Below are 22,825 nucleotides of genomic sequence, written 5' to 3'. Positions count from 1 at the left end.
CTCAATACCACGCCTACTCACACATGCACAGGCACACGCACACACAGGCACATGTGCTCACACATACATGGTGCTTCTGTTCATGTGTATGAGGTAACTTCAAAGTCACTGAAATTGCCTGTATCCTGAGAAAATAAAGATTTATCTACTTTTACATTTCATGAGATGAGAATGACTAGAGGCAGGTAATGATGACTTAATAAAGCGGACATAAAGATAATGGTTTTTCTAGTCTGACTGCCGTGGATTGTTGTTGTTGTTTTTTCTGGTAGATAAGGACACCCAAATATATTCGCCAGTGGAAGTACAAAATCCACTGTGCAGCTCCACGGCTTCAGAATGCCTCTTCTCAGAGTGTAGAAGTCCACTGAGATGTATAGACATTGGGTCTGGTTCATTTCACTGTGATGTGTGATTTTTTTTTTTTCCGAAGATTTTTTTGTTTGGGGTGTGGGTGTTATAGTAAAGTTAATATAAAATTTTGAAAGACGTTGCCTGGGACAGGAGGGAAATAGTAAAACGATTTAAAGTGAAAAGTTCTTCGACATCATTGAGTGTCACACAGCTGCAGGGATAACTTCAGGAAAGGACATGGGCAGCCAGATGGCCTGTGCTGGCCCTCTTCCCATTCCTGCAAAAGATATGTTATTCCCTCCCAGGGTAGCGCAGGCAAAGAGCTGATTATGGAATTAAAACAACCAATGTCCAATTAACCCCTGTTTTGGTCAGTGTTTCCTACACAGTTTGAGTAATTGGCAGCCTTTCATTCCATCAGGGGAAGCAGCTGGATTCTTGGTTAGTGCAGACCCCTGGGAGTAAGACATCTGAAGTGCTATTATCATCAACTCTGCCCCTACCAACTTAAGTGTGACCTTGGACATCTTATTTTCTTCTCTGTGTCATTAACTTCCCGTCTTTGAAAAGTGGAGATGTGGATTGCTCTTGAACCATTCGTGAGGGGAAGTTACTATAGGAGCACTCTTATTGGCCGAATTCTTTAGGGTCAGAGATTCAATGTGTGGTCTGTTTTCCACGTTCTGAATTCAGTATCTCAGCGAAGGCGTGATTACCTGGGGCAGATACCCCCTCACCCAAGTCCAAGTGCGGGAGAGTTTATAACAGACGCGCACCAGCTCTTCCGGAACTTGACTGACAGGAGGTTTCTGCTGCTCCCTGAAACAGGAAAGCCAGGCTCCGTTTCCGGGCTGGTCTTCTCTCTCTTCTGCTTCTCACTGTGTGACCAGTCCACTCCTGTCTCTTTGCACACTCACTCTTCTGTATGCTTGTGAAATGTGACTTCATCAAAGCCACTACTGATGACATTTTCTTTCTCTGCATCATACATCCCAGGAAAGCAAATGATTGGTCCATTTTGGTTAAGTTCGCAAGTGATTGAAGAAGAAGGTCTAAGGAAAGAAAACTTACTAGGCGTCTTTCATACATGCAATTTCTCCTTGATTTAAATCTGTAGTGAAAGATTATAAAATTTCAGAATTTCCTAGGTTAACAAACTTGTGTATCCAAATGCTCCCATCTCTACAGATATACATTGAATATACTGAAAGATTCAACTGGTAATGGTCAGTACCTGTAAAATATCACCCATGGGAATACAAAGGCATGTACAGTTGACCCATCCTCTAGGAACTTGATGGGGGTGTCATGCAAATCAAAAAAAAACAGGCATGGTAGTTTTTGTCTGTAATCTCAGCACTCAGAAGGCTAAGGCAGGTTTGTGATTTTTTTTTTCAAGACAGGGTTTCTCTACATAGTTTTGGTGCCTGTCCTGGATCTCACTCTGTAGACCAGGCTGGCCTTGAACTCACAGAGATCCGCCTGGCTCTGCCTTCTAAGTGCTGGGATTAAAGGCGTGTGCCACCACCACCCGGCTCAAGTGTGTGATTTTAAGGCCAGCCTGTACTACATAGTAAGACTGCCTCAAAAACAAAAAACAAACAAACAAATAAAACACCTGAGAGTAAGTTCCTCAGTTTGGTGCTGTGTCATCCATCTATAAGTAACAGAATTGTTAACAATCATCTAGAAAATGCTAGGTAAATATAGTCAATATTTATATTAAATATATATGAATATGTACGTTTTGTGAAGTAAACACTATCATTCCTTTTTCACAGCTTAAAGAAACTGAGCCCCAAACTAGAGCAATAAATTGACCAGAGTTGCCGACCTACTGAGGTGCAGAGTCAAGAATGCAGAGACCGCCCTCTTCAGCTCTGCACGGTGTAGCCTTCCTCAAATAAAAAACAAGACATTGGGATAGCAGAGAAAAGACGTTGGAATAGGAAAAGTAACCTTGTATTTCCCAAGGGCTACACAAACGTTTGGTTGGTTGAATGTTTTCAGCACTTTTTTCTTCTTGTCTGTAGTGGTCTGACATGACAGGAAAGGCTGGAATCCCTAGCCCCTTCATTTGGTTTGGGGTTAGCCGCTGACTGCAGCCATCACCAGCCTCTCGGTTGTTCCCAACTTTCGTGCCCTTGCCTGGAAAAATGTTAGTGAGGGTAAATAATACACCAACCACCTCCTGAAGGAAATCGAAGAACATATGCCTCCGTATTCGTATTTCCTTGGAGGAAGGGATGTGGATGGCTTCAGCATACCCCTGAGAAAGCAGGGCTTTGAGAGGTCTGGCACACTTAGTACGAGTCAGCAGTTCATGACACAGTCTTCCCAGGAGTTTTGAAGCCGCTATTTTGACCCCGTCAAGAGTTGATAAAAAAAAAATTGTGACTTTACGGCACCCAGAGACCCGGAGTGTTTGTCATCTTTTAAGTGCCCTTTCCTAGACTTCTATCCACAGCAGGTCTTTACTGTCTCACCTAGACCTCCGGGATGAGAGAGCTTGCCAGTGGCATGACACTGTTGTTTGCAGTGATTGGCCTTTTTTCCGGGACGCCCAACAGACTGATGATCAGACTAAAAAAAAAAAAAAAAAAAAAAAAAAAACAGAGTAGGAGCTGTGGACGTAGCTCAGTCTTTAGTAAAGTGTGCGCCGCGTTCAGCACGAGGCCTCGAGCTGGATCCCCACACCCAGATGCAGTGCTGCATATTGAGGAGGCAGACACGGGAGGATCTCTGGGACTCGCTGGTCAAGCAGCCTAGCCTAATTGTGAGCTCCAGGTCCTGTAAAAGACCCTGCCTCAGAAGAGGAAGATGGGAATGACTCCTGAGAAAGAACACCCAAGGTTGACCTCTGACCTCCATGGGCACGCATGCATGTGCGCCAACACACAAATAAGTGAATGGAAGAAAGAATAAATTAATACATAAGATGAGAGAGAGATTGTTGTGGTGATATTGTGTTCCCCAATATACTGTGTACCCTAATAAACTTAGGGAACAGAGCAGCCACTAGATATAGAGGCCAGAACATGGCACACACACCTTTAACCCTAGCATTCCAGAGGTAGAGATCCATCTGGATCTCTGTGAGTTCAAAGCCACACTGGAAACAGCCAGGCATGGCGACACACGCCTTTAATCCCAGGAAGTGATGGCAGGAAGCAGAAACATATGTAAGGCGTGAGGACCAGGAACTAGAGCCTGGTTAAGCTTTTAGGCTTCTAGCAACAGTTCAGCTGAGTTCAGTCTCTGAGTCCTCAACATTCCAGATGAGGACTCAGAGGCTTCCAGTTTGAGGAAACAGAATCAGCTGAGAAGTTGGTGAGAAGCTGGCAAGGTAAGGTTAGCTGTGGCCTGCTCTCTTTCTCTGGTCTTCCAGCGTTCACCCCAATACCTGGCCCTGGGTTTATTTTTATTAATAAGACTTTTTAAGATTCATGCTACAGATTATAATCTAGTACTTGGAGGAATTTTATAGTTTCATTTGTGCCAGTATAGAACAAATTCTCGAGTGTATGTTTCTTCTGTTGTGCTGTGTCCAGACTGTGTATGTGTGACCACATTTACTCCCCACTGAGGTTTTGTGCATTTATAAACAATAGTGCACTAGAGAATGGCTGACTTGCCCAAGGTTAAACAGTTGATAAATCAAAGCCCCAGAAACTGAACCCAAACCTCTCAGCCTTTTGAGCTCCTGGTGTTAGTAAGGTTTAACACTAACACTACTAATAAATAGTCTGTACTTTTGTCACGGGATAATTAATTAGTTCTTTTGCTAGATTTTTGAAAATCACAGAATTAATTTTATTTAATCAGATTGCAGACTCGTCCAACAAGAGTGAACCCTTTGTTTTTAATACAGGTCCCAGGAACCGTTTCCCTTGTATTTCTGCTGGTGGCTGTTTTAAAGATGTAGGGAAGAAGTGCTCATTGTCTGTGTCGGTATTCAAGAAAGCTCAGCTTGGGTTATGTTTGTTCTTGTTGAATTGCTTTTCAGTCTTTCTAATTTAAGTCTTAAAGGGTGACTTGACTTGCTATACCTGTTTGTGTATGCATGTATGTTTATGTGTGTGTGATATGTGGGTGTACTTATGCATGTGTATAGTGTGTGTGGGTGCACATGTGTGCCCATGTTCATGTCTGTGAATGCTGCTGTCTACACGCCCCGGTGTGCATGTGGAGGTGAGAGGAAAATCACAGTGTGGATCCTCACCCTCCATCTTATTTCAGACAAGGTCTCTGTTGTTTACCTGCTGTGAATGCCACCAGACTAGCAGGCCCACAACCTCGCAAGGAGCCATAGTCTCACTGTCTCTCCTGTAGGAGTGATAGGATTACAGATACTTCTGTGACATGTCAGCTTTTCAGTGGGTTCTGGGGATTTGAACTCAGGACCTCACACTTGCACAGCAAGCTCTATTCCACACAAACCATCTTCTAGCCCCACTCTTACATAATCTGATGGAATCACTTTAGGTTAAGACACTACTTGTATTTAGTCAAACTAAGTGAAAGCTAACATTTGATACTCTCCAAATATATGGATATAAATGAAATCTAAGTTCTTTAATGAATAAGTGTTTAATAGTGAAAATGAGCGTAAAGAGTAATTTCTTGGTTATATTTGATACAGTAAAAATCAAAAAGCTTTCTTTTAGAAAAGTGTCCTTATTTTGCCTCATTATCATTATTTTTATAATATATGTCATTTCTTTGGCTTTAGAAAACAAATCTTTCAGTGTGAAACTTCATTTCTTAATATGTCTTCATCCAAAGACATTGGACAAATAACATTTCAGTTACTAGTGAGTGTTATTCATTTTTCTATGTGGACAACAATTGGGAAGAAGAAATATGATGGAAAATGTAGGGTACCAGTATTTTGAAACATATGCTTACTCTTGACGTCATCTTTGTATGCTGAATCTTCCTAACATGACTGATACAACAGCAATCAATGTGCATTTTAAAAATTTGTATATCTTCTGGGTTTCTACCAGAATAGCAGCCACTCGTGTAAGATTAAAGCAAACAACTTTCGCTACTTCGGGGGCGGGGGGGGGGGGGGGGTGTTTATTTCTGTTGCTAGGGACTGAACCCAAGGCCTGGAATTTGTTCGATGACAGGCAACCTACCACTGAGCTAAATTCCTAACCAACCTATTACTCTGTAACTTTGTAGTTTTTGTTAGTTCATATGCAGAAGAAGCAAGTCTTGAATTTGAAGCCAGATGTTAGCACTAGCACCATATCATTTTTAATACTGAGATCTCTCACAGTTATGATGGCTTGCACCATATTTAGCAGAACTAAGACTCCCAGAGATTGACTTTTTGCACATTGTAAGACTATATCTGAGCCGGGCGGTGGTGGCACACGCCTTTAATCCCAGCCCTTGGGAGGCAGAGCCCGGAGGATCTCTGTGAGTTCAAGGACAGCCTGGGCTACTAAGTGAGAGTCAGGAAATGTGCAAAGCTACACAGAGAAACCCTGTCTCGAAAAAAAAAAAAAAGACTATATTTGCCCAATTTGCCCAGTCCTGGAGACATAAGGATGAAAAGATCTAAGTCTTGCCTGTAAGGAACTTACCCTGTATTGAGGGGTCAGGTATGCACAAACAAACAAAAACTCTTAATTTTGAAAATTCCTCTGAGTGCTGGGGAGTCACAGATAAAAAGCCACTCCTGGTTTGCAAGTTGGGGAAGGTGCCTGCATGGGTCTCTTTGTTTTTAACTGAGACAGTTTATGAAATGAGGGTGATCGTAGGGGTTAGATGGACACATGGGAAGAAAATCACTGAACGTGACCCCGTCTCCCATATCATAGCACTTCTTCCTGCTCACTTATTACGTCCTTATTACATAAACAGATTATCCATTTGTATAAATGCTCTAGTGGAGAGCACAGTGAGGACAAAAACTCAAAGCAAAATGTAAATATTAAGAACTCTTGCTGCAGGAACTTAAGCGATTTCAGAGACAAACAAACTAAACAGTGAGGTGATTACCGTAGTCCATTTACCACTGCACACACGTCCTCCTGCCGGAAACAGCAGCCTGGAAGAATGGTGAGAGATTTCCACAAAGCTGACGTAGTTAGTTCGTTAGCTGTGGCACAGTTACTTTCATTAAATGATACAAGTAGTAAACGTTAAGTAATTTTTATTATCTTCATTGTTAAATAAAAAGTCATTCAGGAATGTTCTCGACCCAGTCTGTGAAGTCACAAAAACCTGACACATGTCACTTAGACCCCTGACTGCTCTTCCTGTTCGGCAGCTCACCAGAGTGCTCTTCTAAATCCCCCTTCCTAAGCCTGACCCTGCCTGACCCCCGTCTGCATCTTCTTCCCAGTGGCAGCTGCCATGGTGAGGGCTATCTCCAAGCTACCCCTATGGTGGAGACTTAAATCTGAACACCAGTAAAGCTGTTTCAGATTAGCAGTTCCCGGCTGCGGCTACTGAGATCACTTCAAACGCTGGGTCGTATGCACAGACAGGCAAGAGAGAGGTCCAAGAAAAGTACGCATGGCTATTTCTTAAATAAATAAGAAGTCGTTAAAGTAGCCTAATAGTGGCGTGCCATTAGCTTCCACTTACCAGTTAAAGGACACAGTTACCTGCTAATATTTAAAGGCTTAGTCTCCTAGAACCTTGTGCGTGTAGTGTTCCTGTTCTGTGGTTAACGTTTGGGCTCAGGTTTATAACTTCTCCCTTTTAGACGTGTCCTCACCACCCATGCCTGTCTGTCCATAGACTGTGTCTAGTGATACCTGTTCCATATCCTGCTGAAACTTCCATTCTAAAGACCTTTGGGTTCTGGGCCAGCATTGGCAAGAGCAATGGTACATTATGTTTACCGTTTCTGGAAAATTATGGTCTGTTCACAGCTAGTCAGCACTTTTACCCAGGCAATATGTAAAAAAGAACACATCGTTCACTGATAAGTGTCCCCACTAAGACAGCTTGGGTGATGTGTTTTATGAGGAATTTTCCCTGTTTTCCAAAAGAACTCATCAATGGAACTTCTATTACTTGGCAGAAATAATTTGTGGTTTTTATCAAAATAATTAATGTATAATAACTTACATATTATACATTAAGCTTTCTTTTTTATTCTTATTTATTTTATTTGTTTGTTTGTTTGAGACAGTCTCTATTATGTAGTTCTGGAACTTGCTATGTATACCAGGCTGGCTTCAAACTCGTGGAGATCCAGCTATACCTCTGCTTCCAGAGCTCTAGGATAAAGGCGTATACCACCATGCCCAGCTACGTTATTGTGTTAGGTAATTGCACTTTGACAATAATTCCATTATAAGGCACTTTTGTAGCAATTGTTGATAACTAAATTTTCTTCCCGAATATATGCTGGAAATAGTGATGGAAATATTACAAAACATTCCTACAGAACCAGTATTCAACAATTAAATCTACACATGGTCTGAAATATTGGGAAATACAGTATTAGATTCAGCCTCATATAGATTGAACCTGTAAGGGAGCAGGTTATGTTTAGGGATATATGCAAGTTAAGTTCATTTTCAAAATTATCACGCGAGGGAGATGAATCACAACAAACAAAAACACAAGCATAGATAGGCTTATACATCAGCACACGTAAACATTCACAGTTCTGAGACACAAAGAATTCTCCCACTCTTGATTTGAGGCAGTGTATTCAGCAGGATCATGCTTTGTAATGAAAACAGTACATGAAGAGCTTGTCTGCAGGATGTAAAGAATATTTTTAAAGCAGAGTGCATCCTGTGAGTAGAGGCACAATGTCTGAGAGGTATACTGGAAACCTGGGGAGCTCGGATCAACTGCCAGCTGTTACGTCAGTCCTCCTGGTAATCTTTCCTGCTGATCTGTGACCTTGAGCTTGCTCTGCCGTCTGTATGTCACATCTATTTTAAGGATGGAGAAGCTGGAGTTGAGTTCAGAAGAAATTATGCATCCATCTCAAAAGATGCTCCCATGTATACATATTATAAACAGGCAACGCCAGGAGAAAGGGGGTCGTTTGCCACACTTCTCATTATTGATAGGGAAACAGACTTTGAAAACTCAAAGAATGGACTCGTTACTTTGAGGAAATGTTGCAGAAAGCCTTAAGAAACTGTCTCCTGTGTCATTATGGATTTAGTCTTTAAAAAAAAGAAAAGAAAGCTGGTGTTAGCTACCTAAGTAATTTGTTAGTGATTATTTTCTGTTGTTTCAAGTCTTATGAATTCAGCATTCAAGCTCAGAATTTTATTATATCAACCTAGACATATTCATCTCTGCCACCAGGATGATTGTGTCGTCTCTCTTGCGTTTGTTTATGTGGGTACTTGAAGATCCTGAATATTTTCTTGCATTTTATTTACGATATAACCATTATGAAATGAGTAAAAGTTCCAATGTGAGTATACATTTATATTTAGCATTTAAATAAACACAGGCTTCAAATATTGTGTGAAAATTAAACAGTTGGAGGGGACTGAGTGGACTTCAAAACCATTTTCTTCCTCTAGGATTCACTATGAAGGTCAAAGTCATAAAACATGTTGTTTCGTCTTTTTTTTTTTTTTTTTTTGGTTTTTCGAGACAGGGTTTTTCTGTGTAGCTTTGCACCTTTTCTGAAACTCACTCTGTGGCCCAGGCTGGCCTTGAACTCACAGAGATGCTCTTGGCTCTGCCTCGCGAGTGCGGGATTAAAGGCATGCGCCACCACTGCCCGGCCTTTGTATTACTCTTACGACAAAGTATCCTCTGGTTAAAGTGCTTGTTACTCTGTCAACTACAATGTAACAAATCGCTTGGCCTCATGAAGAGTTACAGAGGTCCTCATAAGCCCAGCCCGTGGTGAATGCTTGAGTTAGTCAAACAACTATGTCTCCCGGGGAAGCTTTTATTGAATGGGGAATTTAAGTGACAGTGTTAAACCTGTGCAAGCCAACAGGCAAGCTCAAGCCATAGACCTGGAAGTTAGGAGTAAGCGTGGCCTTGAGCAAAAAAAAATCTATAAACGTGCCCACCTCCCACCATTTTCAGCAGAGAGAAATTGGGTGTCAGTGGGCACCCTCTGTGTACGCTACCTCTGTGGTTCTCTTATACAAACTGTGAACCTTCACCGGGGTTGTGGGAGGGGACTCTTTAAGTTTTAGTTGCAGAGGGCGTGAGGGTCTCATTTGAGCAAACTGATTTAAATAAGGTGGTTTGTTTGTTTGTTTGTTTGTTTTTGGTGCTCATTATCTGTCCAACCCCACATCTACCTTTTGACGAAGACAGCGCTGCAAAGAAAGTTATCTTGGCATTTGGCTTCTCTCAAAAGATGCACATTTTGATGAGAAATGAGGAATTTACTGAGAAGTGTATTTCAGGTTATGCTTTTACCTCCCAGTTCTCATCCCTGTTGTGAAGTAGCTGCAAAGCGATGCTTGTTTTACTCTTTGTGAAGCGTTTTTTCCCAGCAACAGCCTCATGTTCCATTTGTAGTAGGGGAAGCACAGTAGTCCCCCCTCTTAGTAAAGGTTGAGGACCCTCATCTCAAGTGCTTTCTCCTGTCCTGCCTGCCTTGTGAAGTTACGTGATGAGTTCTTCTGTAGTAATTTCTAATTGGTGCTGGTCAGAGAAATACTTTCTTCTCTCTGGGTGGAGTGCTGCATGCTGTGGCATTTTTCTTTCAACTTTTGAAACTTTTCTTGGTCAATAAACAGGACTTTGGGATGTTCTTACTTCTTTTTTTATTAATGCTTAATGAATACTGTATTTTTTTTTTTTTACCATTTGCCTAGAAAGACCCCTCAAGGGACCCAAAGTATAATCCACAGTAGATGTTATTGTCACAGGAGTTATTATTGAATGGCACAGGGAAGTAATCCTCGTACCTTTCTATATTTTCTAGAAACTAGAGCAAAGAATCAAAATGTTCATTAAAGCTTCAATGAAGAAACTCCTTGAAGTTTAATACTCAGATAATTATGACCTGACAATGAAGAAATTGAGAAATTTTAATAGAAACAGTTGGAAGTCATTCCTTAGACTTATCTTAAATAGCATGCTATGTAGTATTATAGATGTCAATCATTTAAGTGTAGTTTTAATGGAGATTTTGATTGAAAGAAAAATACGGAATGTAAAAGCAACTGGCTAGTGGTCTTTATTATTTATCTTCAACCAAAGGTAAGCTCGCTCACAAATAAGAATTCAGTAAGCTACATCTTTCAATATCTAAATAAAACCTCAGTATTTGGTTTCACTGTTTTGAAGTATATAAAATTTCAGCAAAGTTTCGTTTTTCTTAATAAACAACTTTTAAATGAAGAATATAAAACATTGCTTTGGAAATAATCTAGTCATTTAAAGGAATCATTGTGACCACTTGTGAACTCCTCACATATGAACAACTTACAACTTTTTTTTCTTGTTTATTTATTTTTTTTCTTCGAGACAGAGTTTCTCTGTGTAACAGCAATAGTTGTCCTAGAACTAGTTTTGTTCATCAGGCTGGCCTGGAACTCACAGAGATCCACCTACCTGTGCACCCCGCCCAAGGGCTGGGATTAAAGGCAGGAACGACCTCTGCCCAGCTACAACTTTTGTTTTATTGATCTATCCCTTATAAAACATACACACACACTTTGAGCTAAACTTGGTACTTTTCAAGTACTATGTCAAATACCAAAGTACATTACTTTTGAAAATATACTCTTACAGTTCAAACATTGATAGGTGTTTCATTAAAACACTCTTGTGTTGAAATATCTGCTAAGCATATGATCAAGATTCCAAAAATTTTTTCATAGTTTAGGTTTTTTTGTAGAATTCTTTCAGAAATACTGTCTTTTTTTTTATACTACATACTTAAGAACTAGTAAATTTTTTTCATAAGAAAGATCTAAAAGATATTTTTGTGCTTATAAACAATTTTAAATTAATGAAAGTGGGATTTACTTACAATTCCAATGTTGAATAACTGACATGAATTGCATTATTAATCTGTAAAATGAGTGCCTGGATCGCTATCGTGGTCTTTAGACCCAACTCTGGTTTTCAAGACTTATTTAAAATTTATTGATAACAAGGATTACATTACATGAAATTCACTTTTAAAGTTATAGCAATCTGTGTGTTTGTGTGTATTTGTGATTATATGTGCTGTTCAGGATGAAACCCAAGGCCTTGGACTGTGTCTTGTCCATTTGAAGCAAGTATTTAATATTGAGCTGCATCTCCAGCCCAGGAATGTGTTTATAATGGAGTATAATACTGTATTTTGCTATCAATATATATATATATATATATATACACACACACATAAATATGTCCATATAATATATGGTATATACACACACGCCTTTTATGTATTTTTATAAATTTCCTTCTTTTAAGTGTTTTTGCCATTTTGCTCTTGTTGGAGTGGTGTGAGAGTTTTGATGATACTGTGTTGAAATACCAGAGCAAACCAACATTAAGAATGGAAAGATTTCGGCTTATGCAGTTCACACTTGCAAAGGTTTCAGCCTTCTGCATGGAGAGCAGCTCACATCATGGTGGGACAGGAGCAGACTCAGTGCTCTGTGCGTTCCCTTTTTTACACGCTTATCCCACCTGGGGTCCTAGACCGGGATAGTGCTGTCCACATCCAGGGTGGCTCCCCCACTTCAATAATCCTCTCTGGAAATGTTCTCACAGGTACACCCAGGGATGGGCTTTACTAATCTAAGTGTTTCTCAATCGCACCAAGATGACAAGATTAACCATCACAGCGATTCACTGTACTTAAAGAGACAAAAGGAAAATAATGGAGTCCCTAGCAAGATGAGGCAATCCCGGCATGTCTCCACCATTAAAAGCCATTTGCAGAGCCATTGTGGAACCCATTCTGCTGCGTCATCTTTCAGGATGCAAAAAATCTGCCAGATCCTACTTCCCTACACATATTTAAAAGTTTTTTATTAAGCACAAGTTATAATTCAGCATTTTTTAAAATTTTTCTATCCAGAATGCATACCTTTGAAAATTTTCAACATCTAATTATGCTACCTAGAGGGCAGAGACCTTTCTTGTCTTATAATTGGTAAATATATTTTTTATTTTTAGCGGTAACCAATTGAATAAATGATGTCATTTTCACATCATCTCTTCCCTTCCTCCTTCTCTTGCTACGCGCCTGCCTTCAGTCTTTTTCCACTTAATGAAGAGTCTCACGTGGATTTTGGCTGTTCTACATCTTGAAAGCCTGAAAGATGCTCAGAGGCTTGGTGGACCGAGGGGTTCTGTCTTCAAGACAGTAAGAGCGCTGAATGACAAAGCCCTCCCCATTAAGTAACTAACTGATGAAAACACCATGTTTCTGGTTTTCTTTAGAACTACATTTTATTCTTGAGTTTGAGAAATAAAACAAAACACCTAGATATTAAGATATCTAAACACATTAGGCAAGGTATGGCATATAGAAGTCAATAACATCATCGTCGTCCGTGACCCCGGAGTTAAGGGTCTCTGTACTCAGATTTCAGTTCATCTAATGGGAACCTTTCCTTTGTCAACTTCCTTTGATATTTGGGGCAAAAAAACGAAAACTATTTTAAAGAAATGTTTTTCTTTTATTAAATTTTCCACTTAAAAATTTAAAGCAGTCTGAAAGTATTTACTGAATCACATTTATTTTCTAAATGTATCCGTATTTGTTGTGCATGTAAAAAGAAGTAGAAGGTGGAAAGGACTTTATACTGAGACTATGCTAGGAATGTGGGTGCAGGCTCCCCTTACCCAGTGCTGGGGTTCCCTGTCACAGCTCCCTTTCCCAGATCGTTCCACAGCCCTCAATGCAGACTAGGATCAGAGAGACTGAGCTGTAACAAGAACAAAGTGAATACTCGGGATGGCCTTTTCCTGCTGTTTCCCCGTGGAATGCCAATGAGGTTCCAGTGTCCAGTTTCAATTTTGTGACCTCAGTCTTTTGGGTTCACATTTATCCAAACTTCAGAGGGCAAGAACATCTATTCATGCATGTGTGTTTTTTATAACTGTTTTCCTTTCTAGAATTAATATATAAATTCTAAATAAATTCTAAAATAAATATATAAATTGTATCTAGTGTGTTGTGTGTGCAAATTACAGTTAGTGTAGTAGGTCTCATTCTGAAGGAGTTTTTGCATGTCTTTTTTCGTCCCCGAAGCTAAAGATCCAGTGTGCTTTCTGGTTTAGGAAATGATTATTCTTAGCCTGTCATCTAGTTCTGGTAAGGTAGAAAATAAACAATGAGACAGGTGAGTGGATATTACTGTACAGCATTGGAGCCCGTTTGCAAACTGTGCTTTGAATAATTGCATAGAAGTTCTCAAGCCCTTATCTCATCCTTCAGTGGCAGTGGAGTATTTTTAAGGCTACTTACCTACAAATCACATATCGGACGGATGTGGCTATCATGTGTCTGTGTGCTTAGTACACATGTATAGTTTATATGCATAAACTCATGATGCTGTATTCTATTCCTTATAGGCAATAAGCATGAGTCTGGTTCTGTACCTCCTTAACTATTTTTACTTATATATTTTTAGATACTGACATGTGCATTTGGTGAACAACAAACGATGAAGAAAGAAAAGCAGCATATTCCCTAAGAAGTATTACCTCCGTGCTACTACATAACTCTGTACTAAAGGAGGGAGTTCTCCGGCTGCCCTAGCTGCAGATCAGTGCTGAGGTCCGCCTTGGAGTTTGCCCGCCTCTTAACCTGTCACTGCCAGAAGACATCCTGGTCAGAATGTAACAGCACATCACTCTCTGTCTGCTAGGGAAGGCGATCGACTGACATTAACTTCCTGAAGTTGGATCTTACAGACAAAAAAAAAAGAAAGAAAAAAGAAAAAAGAAAAAACCAACAAAAACAAAAAAACATATCTTTAAAGTGAATAGAAACCAAGCCCCTGTGAACACTTGTATTGAACATGACTCATGGAGAAGAGCTTGGCTCTGATGTGCATCAGGATTCTATTGTTTTAACTTACCTAGAAGGATTACTAATGCATCAGGCAGCGGGGGGCTCAGGTACTGCCGTTGACAAAAAGTCTGCTGGCCACAACGAGGAAGACCAGAACTTTAACATTTCTGGCAGTGCGTTTCCCACCTGTCAAAGCAATGGTCCCGCTCTCAATACACATACATACCAGGGATCTGGCATGCTGCATCTCAAAAAAGCCAGACTGCTACAGTCTTCTGAGGACTGGAATGCGGCAAAGCGGAAGAGGCTGTCTGATTCCATCGTGAATTTAAACGTAAAGAAGGAAGCTTTGCTGGCTGGCATGGTAGACAATGTGCCTAAAGGCAAGCAGGATAGCACATTACTGGCCTCTTTGCTTCAGTCATTCAGCTCCAGGCTGCAGACTGTTGCTCTGTCACAACAGATTAGACAGAGCCTCAAAGAGCAAGGATATGCCCTCAGTCACGATTCCTTAAAAGTGGAAAAGGATTTAAGGTGCTACGGCGTGGCCTCGAGTCACTTAAAAACTCTGTTGAAGAAAAGTAAAACCAAGGATCAAAAGTCCGGCGCCACCCTCCCCGATGTGACTCCAAACCTCATCAGAGATAGCTTTGTGGTGGAGTCACCTCATCATGTCGGGCAAAGTGGGACAAAGGTCATGAGTGAACCCTTGTCATGTGCTGCAAGATTACAGGCTGTTGCCAGCATGGTGGAAAAAAGGGCTAGCCCCGCCACCTCCCCTAAGCCTAGCGTGGCCTGCAGCCAGTTAGCTCTGCTCCTTTCCAGTGAAGCCCATCTACAGCAGTACTCTCGGGAACACGCTCTAAAAACCCAGAACGCACATCAAGCAGCAAGCGAGAGACTTGCTGCCATGGCCAGACTGCAAGAAAATGGTCAGAAGGACGTGAGCAGTTTCCAGCTCCCCAAAGGGGTGTCTGGCCATCTCAATGGGCAGGCCAGAACCTCGTCATCCTGCAAACCCGTGGCTAGCAAGAATAATGCTACAACGTTTCAGAATCCAATGAGTGTTGTTCCTTCTTCCCCCAAAAACGCAGGCTATAAAAACTCACTGGAAAGAAACAGCATAAAGCAAGTCGCCAATAACAGTTTGCTTTTACATCTTCTCAAAAGCCAGACCATACCCGCGCCAATGAATGGGCACGGCCAGAACGAGAGAGGAAGCCGTTTCGAGGGGAGCAGCACCCCCACCACGATCGATGAGTACTCCGATAACAACCCCAGCTTTACCGATGACAGCAGCGGAGATGAGAGCTGCTACTCCAACTGTGTTCCCATAGACTTGTCCTGCAAACACCGCCTGGAGAAGCCAGAGGCCGACAGACCCGTTTCCCTTGAGAACCTCACTCAATCCTTGTTAAACACGTGGGACCCCAAAGTCCCTGGTGTGGACATCAAAGAAGATCAAGATACCTCAAAAAATTCCAAGCTGAATTCACACCAGAAAGTCACCCTTCTTCAGCTGCTCCTCGGCCATAAAAGTGAAGAGAACGTTGAAAGGAACGCCAGCCCTCAGGAAGTCCCCTGTGATGTGACTAAGTTCGGTCCACAGAATTACACAAGGACTTCCGTCATTGAAAGCCCCAGTACAAACAGGACTACCCCCGTGAGCACTCCACCACTGCATACATCCACCAAAGCGGAGTCTCCCATCAATCTTTCCCAGCACTCTCTGGTCATCAAGTGGAATTCCCCCCCACCATACGCCTGCAGTACTCCCTCTTCAAAGCTAACCAACACCGCGGCTGGCCACTTGATGGACCTCACAAAAAGCAAAGAAGCGCCAGCAGAGAAACCAGCCCCGAGTGAAGGTGCACCAAACCCGGCAACGTTCAGTGCCAGTAAACTGTTACAAAATTTGGCACAGTGTGGAATGCAGTCTTCCATGCCCGCGGAAGAGCAGAGACCCAGCAAACAGCTGTTAAGTGGAAATGCAGAGAAACCTCTCGGAGTGATTGATAGGTTAAATAGCCCTCTGCTCTCAAACAAAACCAATGCAGTTGAAGAAAACAAAGCCTTCGGCCATCAGCCAGCAGGACCTGACCCGGCTCTTCCTGGTTGTGAGATAGAGAATCTGCTGGAAAGACGCACCGTCCTTCAGCTGCTCCTGGGAAACTCCAACAAGGGCAAGAGTGACAGGAAAGAGAAAATTCCTTTGCGAGAGGAAGGTACCCAGGAACACGCCGAGAGACCTGTGAGTGAACAGATACTGATGGTGAAAATCAAATCCGAGCCTTGCGATGACTTCCAGGTTCATAACACAAACGTGCATTTAAACCCTGACGCTCAGAGCTCCCGGTTCTCAGGCGTCACTTCCACCATGCAGAGGAGCACATCTGCCTTACCAGTGTCCGAGGACTTTAAATCAGAGCCCGCTTCACCTCAGGATTTTTCTTTCTCAAAGAATGGTCTGTTAAGTCGATTGCTGAGACAGAATCAAGAGAGTTACCCAGTGGATGATCAGGACACGAGTCACAGAAATAGTGAGTTGACACCCCTGGAGTCGAAGAACTTTTGCATGGTCCCCAAGAAAAGGAAGCTTTATACGGAACCACTAGAAAATCCATTTAAAAAAATGAAAAATAGTGCTGTAGATACTGCCAGTAATCACAATGCCCCAGAAGTACTGTATGGGTCCTTGCTTAATCAGGAAGAACTGAAATTTAGCAGAAATGATCTTGACTATAAATACCCTGCTGGTCATAGTTCAGCCAGTGATAGTGAACACAGGAGTTGGGCCAGAGAGAGCAAAAGCTTCAATGTTCTGAAACAGCTTCTTCTCTCAGAGAACTGTGTGCGAGATCTGTCCCCGCACAGGAGTAACTCTGGCATCGACAATAAAAAGAAAGGACATAAAAATAACGTGCCCAATAGCAAACCTGATTTCAGCATTTCTTCTTTAAATGGACTGATGTATAGTTCCCCTCAGCCCAGCAGTTGTGTGGATAACAGGACATTTCCATACCCAGGAGCGGGAAAAACTCCTCTGAGTCCTCCCTTCCCGGAGCACTTGAGCTGTGTGGGGTCCAGACCAGAACCTGGGCTTTTGAATGGGTGTTCTGTGCCCATTCCCAACGAGAAGGGACCCATCAAGTGGGTCATCACAGATATGGATAAGAATGAGTATGAAAAAGACTCCCCAAGACTGACCAAAACGAACCCAATCCTCTATTACATGCTTCAGAAAGGAGGCAATTCTGTTACCACTCGAGAAACACAGGACAAAGAAGTCTGGAGGGAGCCTTCATCTGCTGAGAGTGTCTCACAGGTAACAATCAAAGAAGAGTTACTTCCTGCAGCAGAAACTAAAGGTTCCTTCTTCAATCTGAGAAGCCCTTACAATAGCCATATGGGAAATAATGCTTCTCGCCCACACAATACAAATGGAGAAGTTTATGGACTTCTGGGAAACGTGCTCTCAATAAAAAAGGAATCAGAATAATGTCTATCTGCCATACCATTTTTGGATCTTTTTAAAATTAATCAGTATGAACTTGAGATCTGTATAAATAAGAGCATGATTTGAGAAAAGCATGGTATAATTGAAACTTCTTCATTCTGAAAGTATTGGTTACTGGTGATGTTTAAATATGCATACTAATTTTTGCTTAACATTAGATGTCATGAGGAAACTATTGAACTAGAAGTTGGTTGTTTAATACTTCTGTATACATCAGATGACAACTGTGAGTAGCCTATGGATGAAACGATTTTATAGTCATAAATAAGAGGCATACATTAAAATGCAAAAACTCCATCAATAGTGGATTGATGCAGTTTGCTTGCTCTCTTTATTAGGGTACTTCATCTCACATCTCAGAAGTCAGCCTACATAACACGTTTTTAAAGTCCAAATTGTTAACTATTGAAAGATAATCAAATTAAGAAAAACCCAGAAGCCTTCTGCTGATTCACATCACATCAGTCCAAACGTAAGAAAAAGTAGTAATGCTTACATTTTTCACTTTTGCTAAACAAAAATTCTTTTTAACTCTTGGAAGGGGTTTTGAGATTCCCACTGTGTCTGCCCCACCCCAGACCTTTTCAATGTGTATTTCTTTAAACCTTGTACTATTTAGTAAAAATTGATTACAATGGAGGGCAGTTTAATAGATCCTTCAAAATAAAAGGCAGACTTCCATTTTTTATATTTTGACTACTTTCCTAAATTAATACTCCCTTTTACAAAATTAGAGAAGGTAATGTTCATCTTCAGGCAGTTTCCTGAATAATTGACTACTTAGAAATAGTTTTTAACAAAAGCAAAAATGGGTTTTCTTTGGACAGTTTTCACCATCTCTTGTGAAGTTAATCCTCCCCATTCCTGTGGTACCTGTAAATCTTAGGACTAGGATTTCTTAATTCTGGGCACAGAAACTGCATTAGGACCATGTGGAGCAGTTGTTTAAAATGCAGATTGCTAGGCAGCATCTCTCAGGTCTCCAGAACAGGGTCTCTGCTGGACCTGGGAGTCTTCGGCCTGCACCTTAACATGTTCTGTATGTGTTGGAAAACCACATACAACTTTTCCAGAACATGGAACTTTAAAGAAACTATTTGATGCCTATACTTACCCCCAATACAGTCACACGTCAACTCAAAATTTGCAATATTGTAGTTCCTATATTGCTGTTATATCTTTGGAAATCAGGTTCAGAATACTTTTTATGACAAAAAAAAAATCAGGTAGAGGGGACAACTTTCCTATCTGGGTCAACATCTCAGGAAAATCTGTGATTATTTATTTGTTCTAATGAGTAACATCAACTTAATTAGCCTTAGGGATGGAATAACAGGGCCACTTAGCAAACTCAGGTGATCCCAGGATGGTTGGGAAACTTCTCCTGAATACATCCTTACCTTCTATTCAAACAGTCTTCTGCGGAACAGTGCTTCTTAGGATACCAGTTTCAACCCAAGAGAGACATTAAGCTCAGATTGCCTAAAAACCAATCAAAGGGCACTTATCATAACATAATAGAACCTACACAGTCACTACATGGCATCAACTCGTTTTGCACATGTATTCAAAGTAAACACTGTTACTCTCTTGGAAGAGCTTAATGTATGTTGGAGCCACATGGAATTTCAATCTTGAAACAAGTTGCTTTTTAAGTTCAGTTTTTATAGCCCACAATTCATCCACCAGACAATATTTTATTTTCAGTCTTGAACCAAGTTAGCAAACAACTTATCAAAACATTATCGTGTACTCAATAATTAAGTAGAAGGAAGTTTATTTGAAGTTGTTGTATGTACTTGATGTTGTTTCTAAGATTTTTTTATATTGCAAATGGACATTATTTCTTAATTATCTAAAATTCTAAATTGTTATTTTTTTTCTCAAGATGATTTGTAAATAGTTAATGGAAATGTTATATGGTAATTGGAGTGTATATTATGCTACATCAGAGGGAGGGGAAGGCGTATGCTTATTCTGCTATGAAAAATTCCACTGGCCAGTGAAGATATTTTACTCCATGTCCATACTGTGACAATCTCATTGTCTACACTCTATAAATAAGCTTTACACTAAATCGTTTTTCTCAGTTATTGTGAAAGGGTTGGAGCCTTAGAAGTATATTGTAGGATGCTGGTGTTCATCCTCAGTTGGAGGCAATGGGTTCCTTACCGTGGAACGGCACTTAGGTCAGGGAAACGTCCAGAGCCAGCATTGTTTTGTCTGTTTGTTTGGTTTTGGTTGGAATGGGAATATGTAATACAGAAATCAATGTGACTCTAAAGAATGCTGTTCTGACTTACTAGAGAATACCCCCACGTGGAGTTTAGAGTAATCCTAATGAAGAGAAAGTGCATACATCCACAAATTTACCTTGTTTATGCATCTGTAGATTCAGATATGCACACATACACATTTTCCAGGACTATTTTCGATACCTAGGCAATTTCTTCCGAATAAAGTCATTTGTGAAAGGGTACTACAACTCTCATTGACATCAGTAAGGTAGCATTACCTGTTTGTTCTCTGCTACATCTTACAGAAGAATAAACTGGTGAGAGTATATATTTTCTATATATATATATATAATGTATATATATATATTGACTTGTTACATGAAGATGTTAAAATTGGTTTTTAAAGGTAATGTAAATAGTGATTTCCTTAATAAAAAATACATATTTTGTATTGTTCTAATGCAACAGAAAAACCTTTTAATTTCTTTGGTTCCTGTATATTCCATGTATAAGTGTAAATATAATCAGACAGGTTTAAAAAATTGTGCATGTATGTATACAGTTGCAAGTCTGGACAAATGTATAAAATAAACCTTTTATTTAAGTTGTGATTACCTGCTGCATGAAAAGTGCATGGGGAACCCTGTGCATCTGTGCATTTGGCAAAAATGTCTTAACAAGTCAGATCAGATGTTCATCCCAACACGACAGTATTCAATTTCTGGACATGACTTCTGTGGCTTAAGCTTTGTGAGAGAATATGCTTTGAATCCAAGGGTCTTAATTTTTTTTTTTAAATCAACCACTTTTAACATAAAGAATTCACACAACAACTTCACAAATCTTAAAATCCCATTGGAAACATTATAACCAGGAATAGTCCAGTGTTTCTGAATGCTGGAATGCAGGCACATTACCATTCATGGTAAGAATTCTGGGGTTTACAGCCAGTTTTAATGCAATCTGCTTAGTAATATAATTTGCCATTTTTATTAGAAATTTAATTTCTTCATATGATGTCATGAATTGTACATACTGCAGTGTGAATTTTTTGTTTTGTTTTTTTAATCTTTTAGTGTTTACTTCCTGCAGTGAATTTGAATAAATGAGAAAAATGCATTGTCTCTAATTTGAAATGGCTTATTTTTGTGAGTTTTGTCTGGTTTTTAGGTTATCCATTAATGTCTAACTCCCGGGTCATTTAAAAAGAAAAAATAAATAATAAAAGCAATAGATCATATATTTTGTCTGTCTCAGAAAAATGAAGGGGAAAAAATAAGCAACTACCAGCAAGTTAGTATATTTAGAAACATGTAATTAAAGCATCTCTCAAACTGACAGTCAGCCTGTGGTCTGTCTTCCATTTCTTACTGTGTAATTGAATGACCACTACATTTTTTTTTAAGACTGGAGTTTGTACAATGTTCCAAAATAAAGCTAATTAGATACATATACTTGGTCTTAAGATTTTTATCAGGGGTTTTCATTTTATTTTTAATGCGTCTTATTTGTTTTTAATGCAAGAAAAACTTCGAGTCCTTTCCAAATAAAACTGTATACAGGAAAAAATTAAACATGGAAAGATATATATATATATATATAGTCAGTGATGGAGACCGTTTTACTTTATGTCTGTGTTTGCAGTGGTGAGGACTTAGCCCAAGGCCTCCATCTGGACAAGTGTTCTACCATGGAGCTATATTCACAACGTTATTTTTACTTTTTATTTTGAAACAAGGTCTCACTAAGTTGCCTAGGGTATCCTTGAACTCACTGTGTTGTCCACACAAGCTTTGACCTGAAATTCTTCTTGCTTTGGCCTCCCAAGGAGCTAAAATTTATAGATCTGAGCCATCAGACCCATCTAAGATCAGCTTATGTAGGGAGAAAAGAGTAAATTAAACCTCTGTACTCTTCCGATCTGATGAATTAACAGTTTATATTTACATATGTGTTGCTGGTCATTGAGGAGGGAGGCATTTGCCCAACAACAAATTCCATTTCCTGGGACTAAAATTGTCTTATAGTCGAAACAGGTATCTCAACATGTTCACAGACATTTAGACTCAATGGCACAGCCCTCTGTTGCATGCACAAAGCCTCAGCCCAGCATCAGTATCTGTCACTGCACAAAAAACTAAAAATGGAAATGTTTAGGTCTTAAAGACACATCTTGCTATTGGATACCATGTGTGTATCGACGGTTTTCGTCTTTCGTGCACCATAATTGTTAACTTCAAAATGAAAGATGGAAAGCCATGTTTTTTATTATTTTCAAAGTGAGAAAGCCTAAGTGCATTGCTTGAGATGGATTTTTAAAAGAACCATTAGTTAACAAATTTTTTGAACATTAATATGAAGAGTCTTCAAAACCAAATCGAGTTAGAACTACCCATGCTATGCAAGGCTCTAGTTCATGCTTATTGGTGTGGTAATATCAACAACAGATTGAAATTTCGTTGCCTGCCACTGAGATCGCTAAGCTGACCTGTTCTGCTACAGAAAATAGACTTTAAATGTTAAATTGGTGCATGTGCTGTACCCTTTTGGTTTTTATTCCACAGAACTTGTAGGCAAGCTAGTGCTATGCTGTGTCTTAAGGGTTGGTATTTTGTTGGCAGCATGGAATACTGAGTTAATACTCCAATTCTGGACACAGCTAATGCAATACTATTAGCATTTTCAAGATGCTATCTTGTGGAGTAAGTTAAAGACGCCTGCTCTGGAAGTCAGTTAATGTAGTCCTGAGTTAGCAAAACAATTGGAAATAATCTT

At 40.1% G+C, this 22,825-nt stretch overlaps 1 protein-coding gene across 3 annotated transcripts in view; it reads left to right on the top strand.

The window, feature by feature from the left end:
- The window catches only part of Nrip1 (nuclear receptor interacting protein 1), an 87,358-nt gene extending 66,172 nt beyond the window's left edge, over window positions 1-21,186 (top strand). For all 3 annotated transcript variants that reach the window (XM_016002142.3, XM_076549120.1, XM_076549119.1), the window contains one exon: window positions 13,914-21,186. In XM_016002142.3, the coding sequence (XP_015857628.1) occupies window positions 14,304-17,795 (3,492 nt within the window). In that variant the 5' untranslated portion in view covers window positions 13,914-14,303 and the 3' untranslated portion in view covers window positions 17,796-21,186. The remainder of the gene's footprint in view (window positions 1-13,913) is intronic.
- The last annotated feature ends 1,639 nt before the right edge of the window (window positions 21,187-22,825 follow it).

The sequence above is a fragment of the Peromyscus maniculatus genome, chromosome 12 (genome assembly GCF_049852395.1).
Source record: "Peromyscus maniculatus bairdii isolate BWxNUB_F1_BW_parent chromosome 12, HU_Pman_BW_mat_3.1, whole genome shotgun sequence".
NCBI lineage: Eukaryota > Metazoa > Chordata > Mammalia > Rodentia > Cricetidae > Peromyscus > Peromyscus maniculatus.
Note: the sequence above shows the minus strand (reverse complement) of the source record. Positions and strands in the feature narration are given on the sequence as shown.